This window comes from Colletotrichum tamarilloi, assembly GCF_030869305.1.
Source record: "Colletotrichum tamarilloi strain Tom-12 chromosome Unknown Scaffold_20.1, whole genome shotgun sequence".
Taxonomy (NCBI): domain Eukaryota; kingdom Fungi; phylum Ascomycota; class Sordariomycetes; order Glomerellales; family Glomerellaceae; genus Colletotrichum; species Colletotrichum tamarilloi.
In genome coordinates this window covers 305,466-318,138 of record NW_026849403.1, presented here as the reverse complement: position 1 = coordinate 318,138, position 12,673 = coordinate 305,466, and the positions used below count along the sequence as shown (strand labels likewise).

General features: G+C 54.0%; 2 protein-coding genes across 2 annotated transcripts; both read left to right on the top strand.

Annotated features, from left to right (window-relative positions):
* Positions 1 to 4,640: 4,640 nt before the first annotated feature.
* CTAM01_06914 (phospholipid-translocating P-type ATPase) lies at positions 4,641 to 9,330 on the top strand (the record flags this gene model as incomplete). Its single annotated transcript, XM_060522939.1, has 3 exons — positions 4,641 to 5,102; positions 5,162 to 8,337; positions 8,388 to 9,330. The coding sequence occupies 3 exons, from the start codon at positions 4,641 to 4,643 to the stop codon at positions 9,328 to 9,330; spliced, it is 4,581 nt and encodes a 1,526-aa protein (XP_060382441.1).
* Positions 9,331 to 10,464: 1,134 nt separating this feature from the next.
* On the top strand, positions 10,465 to 12,430 carry CTAM01_06913 (aldehyde dehydrogenase; the record flags this gene model as incomplete). Its single annotated transcript, XM_060522938.1, has 3 exons — positions 10,465 to 10,526; positions 10,603 to 10,765; positions 10,844 to 12,430. 3 exons carry the CDS (start codon positions 10,465 to 10,467, stop codon positions 12,428 to 12,430), a joined length of 1,812 nt encoding a protein of 603 aa, XP_060382440.1.
* Between the last annotated feature and the right edge of the window lie 243 nt (positions 12,431 to 12,673).

The following is a 12,673-nucleotide window of genomic DNA, read 5'->3' as shown; positions in this document are numbered from 1 at the left end:
GTGCCTTCGCAGCGGCTGTAGATTTGTTTCAAGATGCCATTCCCGTGTGGCTAGGACGGTTTGGTCGAGCGGTGCGATCGAGACGGGATCGCCTCCTCGAGGATCTCCTCTCAATGGGTGTTCAGCCTCATGCTTGCCCCCGAACGATTGATCTTGATGTGTGTTTGTATGTGACTTTTTGCTTCTTCCATGCCATTGATGTACCGCTGTCTTGCGCCGTTGTAGTGGTGGTCTGCTACGAATCCCGCGCGAAGGAATTGAGCTCGGCTGGCGAGTTGTTTTCTGTAACTTGACACGGCATAGGTACTGAAAAAGCTTGGCTCAGGTGAGGAGCACTAGCAGGCCTGCCCGAGCGCGCATCTCAATCCCGCATGCCTAACAGGCCCTAGTGCCACAGGCGCAAAGATTCGCGATCCGTCCGGGCGCCGTGGGTACGATGCAACCCTGAGACCCGTCGACCTCCCACTTCCATCACGGGGGGCCTGGCCGATGGAGTGTCGTCGCTTGCTATTTGAGGTGTAAATGAGATGGGATATGGAGCACACGGCGACCCGGAGCCAGTGAGCCCGGGATGGCATCGGTGGCTCGTAAATGAGGCGTCAGTTCTGGTGCTCCGCCAGTCATCAAGACAAGACTTGAACTGCCCCTCTGGGGGCCATCTGCGTGCTCCCCCCTGGCTGGCACATTCTTGGCCAATTTCTCCTTCGGTGGGCAGTTGACAGCCGAGTATGGGTCATTGTCAGAACCAGCATCTCTAATTTCTGGCGAGAAGCGATACCTGCGCCTGGAACGGGTCCATCTTTCAAGTCCCTGTTAATACGCAGGAGAACGGGCAGTGGATGGGCCAGGGTGACGACGATTGCTTCCCGTAATAAACGCGCCAACTGCTCAGCCTCAGAGCAATTGGAGGTAACAGGGCAATACTGTGACGCAGCAAATTGGTTTTGGTTGATCCCGGGCCGCTGGCTGGGAAGTGGCCCAGAGGAATCGTCCTGTATCTGTAGGTGACCGCCTCGAGGTCGGGATTGGCCTGGTTGCGAGGAAGGAATGCTGACTGGAGCTCATCCGAGTGAACCAGTAACCGCCGTGGTTGCTCTTGAGATCTGCCTGTGGTCAGTGTGTAGCGTTGCCAGCACACAGTTGACGGCCGGATCAATGTCAACGAGCAGCAGCAGTGGCTGGGCTGTGCAACAAGACATCCATGCCTTTTCTTCCTTTGGTGCTTCTCTCTTCCCAATTGCCCACCACATATTATCCATGTTCTTCCATCAAATTTCGGCGAAAGCGGTAGACGAAAAGGGAGAAGAAGCCTGGCGGGGGAAGAAACGAAAGTTGTGCTATGCAGACACGGGAAGCCGGTAGTCAGTACACGTGAGCGCTAATACGCAGTGCGCAGACGGGCGTGACGCATCCGGAAGCAGAATAGACGGCGGATAATGGGTGCTGAGTGTTCCGTGTTAGTTGACGCATGAGAAGAATGGCAAGCAGACTCTGGAGTGCTTGAAGACGAGGTGAATTGGGTTGGGTCGGATCCGGGTCGATTGGACGACTGGATGTGGTCGCAAACCTTGAAGGAGAGTGTATTTTGCTTCATTAGGTTGTTGATGCAGCATTGCAGACAGAAAAAGAAGAGACAACCGTTCGCTGGGAAGGGCGAGTACAAGGATGACCATGGCATTCGTTGTCGTTCTTTACCAGATATTGCCGATCAGGTAAGCATCTTCATTCGGCGTGATTAGACAGGAAGGAGCTGTGGCTGGCGGGAGGCAGAAATGGCGAGGTACGTATTCCGTACAGGTACCTAGGAACCCGCTAGCTGGAAGCTGCTGACATGATCAACATGAACCATGTTCCTCTCCAGCATATTGACACGGACGGGTACTTCTGGTCCGCGCCCAGGGCTTAGGTATCATCGTGACGAAGGAACTAGAATTACCAGACGGGAATTACCAGACCTGGGCTCACTGGTTTGACAGTAGGGCGTTGCATTACAAGCCCAAGGCCCTATGGCCACGGCCCGTTCTGTGCCCGTTTGGCCTGGTCTCGTTGTGTTCGTGCTTGTTGGTCATGAACCCCAACCATCATCAAATGGCCAATTGATTAAGCTATGCGTACCTACCTGGGTAGACGTAAAATGGGGGGCAATGTGTCGTGACGAGTGAGGTCAGATAGGTATGTAGACACTGCAGTTCTCATCTCCTCACTGGCTGGCTGTGTTTGGACGAAGAGTATGGAAGCATGGGGTGAAGAGGTCCCGGACGACTGCTTGCTTTCCTTTTTCTCTTTCTCATGCACGTCTCGCAGTTGCAGACACATCAACTAGGAGTCTTACGACGAAGTTACGAGGTAAGGTACGGTGTACTGCGGTGGTTGTCAAGTTGTCCACATGGCCTTGTATACGTACGGATACTTTGTACGGATACCTGATAGCGGTCGGGTATTATATCAAAAACGGGGTGGGAAAAAGAGGGCGAGGCCTGGCACTCAGTGGGCACATTGCAGGGTAGGTTGCATGGGAAATGGAAATCTCTAGAGCCGATGCTAATGCATAGGAGAAAACATGGACAGAGTGTCAATGTCCATGGCGGGTTCCATGCTTCAAGTCTTCTCGAATCTCCTGTCGCCGTGGTAGCGAGAGTGAGGGAGGCAGGACAGGACTGAGCCATTGGCCAGGCTGGCGGGTGATTACCAATTGCACGCACCCATCAACCTCCATCGTCCGCCGAGCAGCCGACTAGCGTCAAGGTCGCGACTTGTATTTGTAGCCTGTAGGGTATCCATAGGTAGGTGGTTCATGATTGCTCATCGACTGTACAGAGTACATGGCCATGCTTACAGAGACAGAAGCGCGGCTTTGATCTGTCGTACAAGGCAGACTAAGCGGGAATCGTCCTCTTCGCCGTGCTTGCTTAAGCACGAAAAGATGGTAATTGTCGCCTTACGCTTCCCTTGAGCAGTTTCTGCTACCAACGTTAGCCCAGTCGTCTGCAGGAGCACTGGAGCAGAGACGGACGTGGAGTCTTGCTAGTCCCCGGGCCATCCGGGCGGCCGGCCACTTGACGCGCCCATCCCTTGGTACTCTGCCATGTACCTGCGGCGCCACAACTCTGTGGGAGGGTGGTGTGCATCGGTGACGCGAGTGACCACTTCACGGGCAGAGAGGTACTTGAGGGACCCGACGGGGCCGTCTGGGTTTTACGGAGGAGTCGTGATCATGGTGGTGCATTCTTGCTTGTCGCTTGTTGGTTGTGGTGGTGGTGGTGCCGCCATTCTGAGGTGCATCTACAACACTCCATCTGCGGGAAGGGAAAGAAAAAGAGGTGTGAGTGAGGTGGGGGGGAAATGGAAGCTGGGAACTGGCCCGGCCGACACGGCACCCGCACCACGGGCTCGCGCTTTCGGTTGCTTGGTTGCTGCTTGCTTGGTTGGATGGATTGCTCCTCTCCAATTCCTCTCTCTCCTCCGTCTTGCTCTCCTTCCTGTCCGCCCTTTCCCACTGTTCTCGAGCGTCCAACTCCGTCTGTCTCCCTTCCTTTCTCCGCCTTTCCGCTTCTACCTTTTTCGTGCATCCCTCTCTGTGCCTTTCTCCCTCCGACTTATCTCCAGTGGTGCAGCGTGCCCTGAGAAATTTGTTAGAAACGTGGAACTCGACCCTTTGCACATATCTGAGCCATCAAGCCTTTTAGGGGGACGGGAGTCAGAAGAAAAAGCACGATACAAGGGCAATTACAGACAGTACCTGTTCTGGTCTGGTCAAGGTCCGTACCTAGTTAGGCTGTTTCTGCTACAGTCCCCCACTCTAACGGTAGGGCGAGATACTTCCACCGCCGTGCTCCCTCCAAGTACCTCCGATACGTACACTTGCTTACCCCTGCGCCATTGCACAGAGTGAGAGTGGGAGTGAGATCCATAAGGTGAGGTGAGGTACTTTATCCAAGCGTGGATAACTTCCATGTCTTGTCTCTCCTCTCCCCCCTCTCAGTCTTCTCCGAGTCCTCCCCCCGTGCCTCACAAACCCGTCCTGGCCGTCTAAATGGCCGAAGCACTGGCCAATTCATCTACTGCTATGCCGCCTGCATTCTGCACAAACTGACTGCGCGCACCGCTGCTCCCAGACACACTGAAGGGGGTGACTCGAGGTACCTTACCTTCGCCTACCTACCCACCCCCGTCTGCCCCGGTACCCAGCTGCACTCTGCACTCTGCACTCCCCCCCCTTCACAGCGGGTTTATGGACAACGCTGTCATCAAACACCGCGACAGCGCCTCCCGGCCCCTTCAGCCAAAATAATTCTTGCCCCCTTCCGACCACTCCCTTTCAATTCTGCTACTCCCTCGCACGAACCACACATCTCGCCCAAGTTCCAACCAACACCACCACAACACAACCTCGGACGGACATCGACGACAACGACGACGACGTTACGCTGAACACTCACGGTCGCTCGTTTTCCCTCCCACAATTCATTCAACAACAACCTGCTTTATTTCGACTTTCGCAATCGATTACCCCGTCCTGGAATACCACGCAACACATCGTCTCCCTTCCCCGTCTGGGACCAACGTTGCGGCCGGACGTGGCCATACTGGAGGACCACTCGGGTTGATCGGGCTGCTCGCCCGTACACCAAGAGACCACGATGGCGCCCACGAACGAAGAAGGGCCCAACGCGGCCCTTGATCCTGCTAACGATCCCGCCAACGATCCCGAGGGTCCCGCGCTGACAACTTTGAGGACGAGATGGGCTACCCGCAAGATGACGATAAAGAGCAGCAACAAGAAGAGGCTTTCCATCATGCACCGCGCCGGCCACAAGAAACATAACAGCGAGAAGAGTCGTAACTCCGGCGGCACTGAATCTTTACAAACCGAGGCCAACACGGCCACTGATCCCGAGGAAGGAAATGGCGGCAGGAAAATGTTCTTCAACCTCCCTTTGCCCGCGGAGCTTCTAGACGAGGAAGGCCACCCAAGTCAGCATTTTCCGAGAAACAAGATCCGCACAGCAAAGTATACGCCCATAAGTTTCGTTCCCAAGAATTTGTGGTTTCAATTCCAGAATATCGCAAACATCTTTTTCCTTTTCCTCGTCATCCTGGTGGTAAGTCGGACTCGAGGTCTTCCCCAATGCATGTTTGAACTAGTTCCAACCCTTTGTAGTTCTTCCCCATTTTCGGCGGTACGAATCCAGGTCTCAACTCGGTACCTTTGATTTTCATCGTCACTGTCACGGCAATCAAGGATGCCATCGAAGATTACCGTCGCACCATTCTGGATATAGAGCTCAACAACGCCCCCGTTCATCGCCTGCGCGGCTGGAACAACGTCAACGTCGAGGATGATAACATTTCTCTGTGGAGGCGCATTAAGAAGGCCAACAGTCGCTTTTTTGGCCTTGTCTGGCACACAATCGAAAGCATTTGGTCCAAGAAGGCTAGGAAGGAATTGGCAGTGCGCAAGAACCCAGAAGCGTACGCCGATGCGCCGCGACCCTCGGTTGAGACCCACATCCCCCGAGACTCTTTCAACCAACCCCGATCCAATCGAGACTCGTTTGTATCCGCCCGAGAGGATATCCAGATGACACCGGTTCCCTCTCCACTTCCCCGTCAGACTCTCGAGGTCCCGCAAGAAGATGACCACAAGCGCGTCAGAGAGTTGATGCAACGAAAGGGAGACGTGGTGAACCGCAGTGTACCGGTCAAAGGTGACGCCCGATTTCACAAGGATCACTGGAAAGACTTGAGAGTTGGCGACTTTGTGCGAATTTACAACGACGACGAACTGCCAGCTGACATTATCGTACTGTCCACGTCTGACCCAGATGGCGCCTGCTACGTCGAAACCAAAAACTTGGACGGCGAGACGAACTTGAAGGTCCGACAAGCACTGAGGTGTGGTAGGTCACTGAAGCATGCCAGGGACTGCGAACGAGCCCAGTTCTGGATCGAGAGTGAACCGCCGCAGCCCAATCTCTACAAGTATAACGGTGCCATTCGTTGGCACCAAACCTTCGAAGACTCATCCGAGCCCGACTTGATGACTGAGCCCATTACGATCGACAACTTGCTTCTCCGTGGTTGCAATCTGAGAAACACGGAATGGGCCCTTGGAGTCGTCGCCTTCACGGGACATGACACCAAAATCATGATCAACTCTGGTATCACGCCCAGTAAGCGTCCCAGAATCGCCAGGGAAATGAACTTCAATGTCATTTACAACTTCGGCATTCTCTTTATTCTCTGCGTCTTGACCGGCATCGTCAACGGTGTCGCATGGGCGAAAACGGACGCATCTTTACACTTCTTTGACTTTGGATCCATCGGAGGAACGGCACCCATGTCCGGCTTCATCACATTCTGGGCCGCTCTTATTGTGTTCCAGAACTTGATTCCCATTGCTCTCTACATCACTCTTGAAATTGTCCGCCTATTGCAGGCAATTTTCATCTACAGCGACGTTGAGATGTACTACGAACCCCTGGACCAACCCTGTATCCCAAAGTCGTGGAATATTTCCGACGACCTTGGCCAGATCGAGTATATCTTCTCCGACAAGACCGGTACATTGACACAAAACGTCATGGAGTTCAAGAAAGCAACTATCAACGGACAGCCGTATGGCGAAGCATACACGGAAGCTCAAGCTGGCATGCAGAAACGCCTCGGTGTCGACGTGGAGAAGGAGGCAGCCGAAGCCAGAGCCGAAATTGCGGATGCCAAAATACGTGCGATCGACGGTCTCAGGAATATTCACGACAACCCTTACTTGCATGACTCCGACCTGACTTTCATTGCGCCTGACTATGTCTCTGACTTGGCGGGTGACTCTGGTGATGAACAGCAAGTGGCGAATGAGCACTTCATGCTCTGCCTCGCCCTGTGCCATACTGTCATCGCCGAGAAGATACCCGGATCACCGCCAAAGATGCTATTCAAGGCACAATCACCTGACGAGGCGGCTCTTGTCGCAACAGCCCGCGACATGGGTTTCACGGTGCTTGGCAGCTCTCAGGAGGGCATCAACCTGAATGTCATGGGCGAGGATCGATTCTACCCGATATTGAACACAATCGAGTTCAACTCGAGCAGGAAGCGTATGAGCGCAATTGTACGGATGCCTGACAACCGCATTCTGCTCATCTGCAAGGGAGCGGACAGTATCATCTATTCGCGTCTGAAGCGGGGCGAGCAGCAAGAGCTTCGCAAACTTACGGCCGAGCACTTGGAAATGTTTGCCCGCGAAGGTTTGAGAACGCTCTGTATTGCGCAGCGAGAACTCACCGAGGACCAATACGCCACCTGGCGCAAGGAGTACGACGCGGCTGCAGCGGCTCTTGAACATCGAGAAGAGAAGATGGAGGAGGTCGCAGATCACCTTGAGCGCGAATTGACACTACTTGGAGGCACCGCTATTGAAGACAGACTGCAAGATGGCGTTCCCGATACCATCGCTCTGCTGGGCGACGCTGGCATAAAGCTTTGGGTTCTCACTGGCGACAAGGTCGAGACTGCTATCAACATTGGTTTCTCCTGCAACCTTCTGAACAACGACATGGAGCTTATCCACCTGAAAGTTGACGAAGACGAAACTGGCGAGACACCCGACGAACATTTCCTCAATATCTTGGAGCAGGAGCTCGACAAGTACTTACAGGACTTCGGTCTGAAGGGCGACAACGACGACTTGGCCAAGGCCAGGAAGAACCACGAACCACCTGGCCCAACCCACGGCCTGGTTATTGACGGTTTCTCTCTGAAGTGGGTTCTTCACGATGCATTGAAGCAGAAGTTCCTGCTTCTCTGCAAGCAGTGCAAGTCGGTTCTTTGCTGCCGAGTCAGTCCTGCTCAGAAGGCCGCCGTAGTCAACATGGTTAAGAACGGTCTGGATGTCATGACTCTCGCCATTGGAGACGGCGCCAACGATGTTGCCATGATTCAAGAGGCAGATGTCGGCGTTGGTATCGCTGGTGAGGAGGGTCGACAGGCGGTCATGTCTTCAGACTACGCAATCGCCCAGTTCCGCTTCCTATCGCGGCTAGTGCTCGTACACGGTCGGTGGTCGTACCGTCGTCTCGCCGAGACGGTGGCCAACTTCTTCTACAAAAACGTGGTATGGGTGTTTGGTATCTTCTGGTACCAAATCTACTGCGACTTCGACGTCACGTATATCTACGAGTACACGTACATCTTGTTGTTCAACCTCCTTTTCACTTCGGTTCCGGTCGTCGTTATGGGTGTTCTTGACCAGGATGTTTCGGACAAGGTCTCTCTGGCTGTACCGCAGCTTTATCGCCGTGGTATCGAACGGTTGGAATGGACACAGACCAAATTCTGGTACGTATGGTCACAGCAGTGGCCCTGATGCGATGCTAACTAGGTTCCAGGCTTTACATGCTTGACGGCGTCTACCAATCGGTCATGGTCTTCTACATTCCGTACTTGGCAGTGAGCAGCACAAGCTTCGTGACGAAGAACGGTCTGAATATCGAAGACCGAACGCGACTTGGCGCTTACATTGCACACCCCGCTGTCTTCGTCATCAACGCGTATATCCTCATCAACACGTACCGATGGGACTGGATCATGATCTTGATTGTAGTCCTCAGCGACCTTATGATTTTCATCGTTACCGGCATCTACACAGCCACCGAAGGGTCAGTGTTTTTCTATCAAGCCGCCCCGCAGGTATACGCCCAAGCATCTTTTTGGGCGGTCTTCTTCATTGTACCGGTCATCAGTCTCTTTCCCCGGTTCGCGATCAAGGCGATTCAGAAGGTCTACTTCCCATACGACGTCGACATCATCCGCGAGCAAGAGCGGCAAGGAAAATTTTCTCGTCTCACGCAAGGCGACGACGCGACGGTTATTGGGGAGCAGACGGCGAGTAAGACCCCGTCGAACTCGTCGGTCAGCTCGCGCAAGGGTAAGCATATACACTATGCCAGTGTGGATGAGGACAGAAGGCCAATCTATCCACCTTCAGTTGCAACACACACGACGCACAACCCGCGCAGCCAAAACGGCAGCGATGGCACCAACTACACGGGCCACCGGCAATCGATGGACATGATGCAAACGCAGTCCCTCGACATGACCCCTCCGATGCGATCCTCCTTCGAACGACCCCGTCCCTCCTACGATCGAGCCCGACCATCCTACGATCGAATGCGAGCTTCGATGGACCGCACACGGGCCAGTTTCGAGGCCAGTAACGACTTTACCTCGGCCGCTCGCCTCTCTCGGATAGAGTCTAGCCAGTCTTACAGCGACCGTTTCCATCCCAGACGACTACGGGGTCTGTCATTGACGAAGAGCGCCAACATGTAGCGGCTGCTCCAGACCCTCGACCGAATCGAATCGAATTCTCCTTGTACTATATCCGGCCTGGCCCTCCCGACGGGGCCATATTGTTTCTTTTTGCTGTTTTGTTGATATCCCCCGATGCATCACGATCTGCATGAGCGATCTACGACATTCCACCTCTCGCACGCCAGCGACTCGATGCTTTGTCACCCACATACACACACACACACACACACTCAGACACACGCTCCGTCACTACTTTTTTCTGTTTGGTTCCAAATTCATTATGTTATGTTGGTAGTTTTATCGTATAGGGATTCCTACTGCGACGGCGTTTTAGGAGGACAAAGGAACGGAAGTCTCGGAAGGCATTTTTGTGCAAGCTTTGGTGTGCATCCTAGAATTGAGAGGGGGGCGCCAGGAACCAGTCCATGCTGAGGGTGCTGGATGTTCTTCGTCAGACCCTAGGGCGTTGTGAGTCTGGGCGGACCAAACAATGTGATGGCGCACAGCTCTCGCGCTGTTGACGCTTTTTGTACATACGCGCGAGCATGAGAAGGGAAAAGATGCAAAAAAAACAAAACATAATAGGGGGAAAGCTTGAAGATGAGCCACAGAGACAGAAGCCAAGTGGTATTTGAATTGTTAACAAGACCCATTTCAACTTTGAGTTCCTTGGGTGTTATACTTGTGATTCCCCTTAATCAATTGACAGGATGAAGACGAGAAGATTGCGGTGAAAATATTTTTAGATAGTAAAGTTATCAGGCAACACGCCTTGCTCGGGGCCTAACATTGTTCTCCATGAGTCCAGTAGGAACTTGACTGGGACACTGGGAAAGTTCAGGTACCGAATGTGTTGCGCTCTACCTGCTGTGCCTGTCACCCCTGCAGCTAGCCCCTGCCCAATGCCAGATGCAAGTCCCACCACAGCGAGGGCCCTGGCAAGGAACCAGACCGGGGCAAGCTCCCCCGAGCTCTGCTGATTTTTGACCAAGAACATCCGATGCGCCGCGACCTCATAGATGGATCCGCTTGGAGGTGGCTCGGTGTTTGAACATAGCATCTTCATGGTCTCAGTGCCCACGACGGCAATTGCAGAATCTCTCCATAACAAGCACTCTGGAGATACACAATTTGACCCGGGTAAAATTCATCATGGACGCACAGCTCTTGGATGAGGTCGCCGACAAGTTCAACGCGTATCTCGACGCCGTTCCGTAAGCTACTGCCACCCGAAAGTGGCATCACAGTTGTGCTCAAGACCTAAAGACTAACTCGACATGCTCGCAATAGGGCCGGAATTCCTCAGTATGTTCTGGCTGCGGCTGCTATTGTGATCAGTATTTTTATCTTGCGGCTGGCACAGAGCTGTAACGAGGACAAGGCCGTCCCATACACCGTCCCGCCGCCGAAGATTCCCGACGAGTACTCCATTGTCGAAGAGACGAGTGTGAAGGTATGGCATACTACGTTGGCTAGATCTCCACCCCTTTCTCAAGCTTGAATCAATGGCTGACTGGGCTGTACAATTCAGATCTCCGGCACAACCGCAGTCCAATGCTACGCCCCGGCCACGGGGCAGTTTCTCGGCTTCATCAACCCCTCCACCCCGGCCTCCATTGACCGCGCCGTCGACGCTGCCCATGCGGCGCAGGCGAAATGGAAGAATACTAGCTTTCGCGAGCGCCGTCAGGTGCTTCGAACGATGCTACAACACGTCCTCGATAACCAGGAAGCCATCTGCCGCGCCGCCTGTCTCGACTCGGGCAAGACGATGGTAGACGCACAGCTTGGCGAGATTCTCGTGACCGTCGAAAAGCTCACATGGACACTGAACAATGGCGAGAAGGCCCTCCGCCCCAGCCCGCGACCTACGAATCTCCTCATGGCATACAAACGAAACGAAGTGCGGTACGAACCACTCGGTGTTGTCGGTGCCCTGGTCAGTTGGAATTACCCGTTCCACAACCTTATCGGACCCATCATTTCGAGTATCTTCGCCGGTAATGGTGTGCTAGTCAAGGTCTCTGAACAGACGGCCTGGAGTTCCCAATACTTTACGAGTATCGCGAGAGGGGCTCTCATCGCCCACGGCTACGATCCCGCCCTGATTCAGACGGTTGTGTGTTGGCCGCAGACGGCGAACCACATCACCTCTCACCCCAAGATCTCCCACTTGACTTTCATTGGCTCGCGCCCTGTATGCCTGAAGGTCGCTGCCTCAGCTGCCAAGTCTCTCACACCTCTGATCGCGGAATTGGGTGGCAAGGATCCCTCCATCGTCCTCGACTCCGCCGCCAGGGATTTGAAGCGCATCGTCGAAATCCTCATGCGAGGTACGTTCCAAGCTTCTGGACAAAATTGCATTGGAATTGAGCGCATCATTGCTACGCCGAAGCTTTACGACCAGCTCGTGGTAACTCTAGCGCCAAAGGTCCAGGGTCTTCGCCTGGGACCGACTGCAGACGTGGGCGCCATGATCTCAGATGCCGCGTTTGACCGTCTTGAATCCCTCGTTGAGAAGGCAGTCAAGCAAGGAGCCCGCTTGCTGGCAGGTGGCAAACGATACATCCACCCAGAGCACCCCAAGGGCCACTACTTCGTCCCGACTCTCCTTGTCGATGTTACCCCTGAAATGGAAATCGCCAACGAAGAGTGCTTCGGCCCCGTCATGACCATCATGCGCGCTCCTGGCCCCGACGCAGACTCAGTTCTGTCAGTAGCCAACGCGCCAGAATTCGGACTCGGCGCTTCCATCTTCGGCGGCGACAACGACCCCGTTCTCCGCGCCGTCGTCGATGGCCTCAACACCGGCATGGTAGCCGTCAACGACTTTGGCGCAACCTACGCCGTCCAGCTCCCCTTTGGTGGCGTCGGCGGCTCAGGCTACGGCCGGTTCGCCGGCGAGGAAGGACTCAGGGGTCTCTGTAATATCAAGAGCATCTGCGTCGACCGCTTTGGCTGGTTGGGCGTTCGCACCGCCATCCCCCCGCCCGTAAAATATCCCGTTCCGGATCAGGAGCGGAGCTGGCGGTTTACTAGAGGTGTTGTTGGCGTGGGTTATGCGCAGAGTCTGGCAGGCAAATTCAGGGGCATTCTCGACATAATGAAGAATGCCTAGTTCACCTTTAATAGCCCTTACGAATATAGAAATGAAAATGGAGGAGCTTAACTGCTCTGGCTTGCTAGATCTTGCATCATAGTAATAATGGGAGAGGGAAAAGTGAGAGGTTAGAGGCACATATATCAACTTAATCAAAAGTATCATGAAGCTTTCATTCATGCCCAGCTTCATTCCTATCTATTTTTATCACTCTGTAAGCCTAAGGATCTGCTATACATGTGTCACAGAATCAGGGAGCCA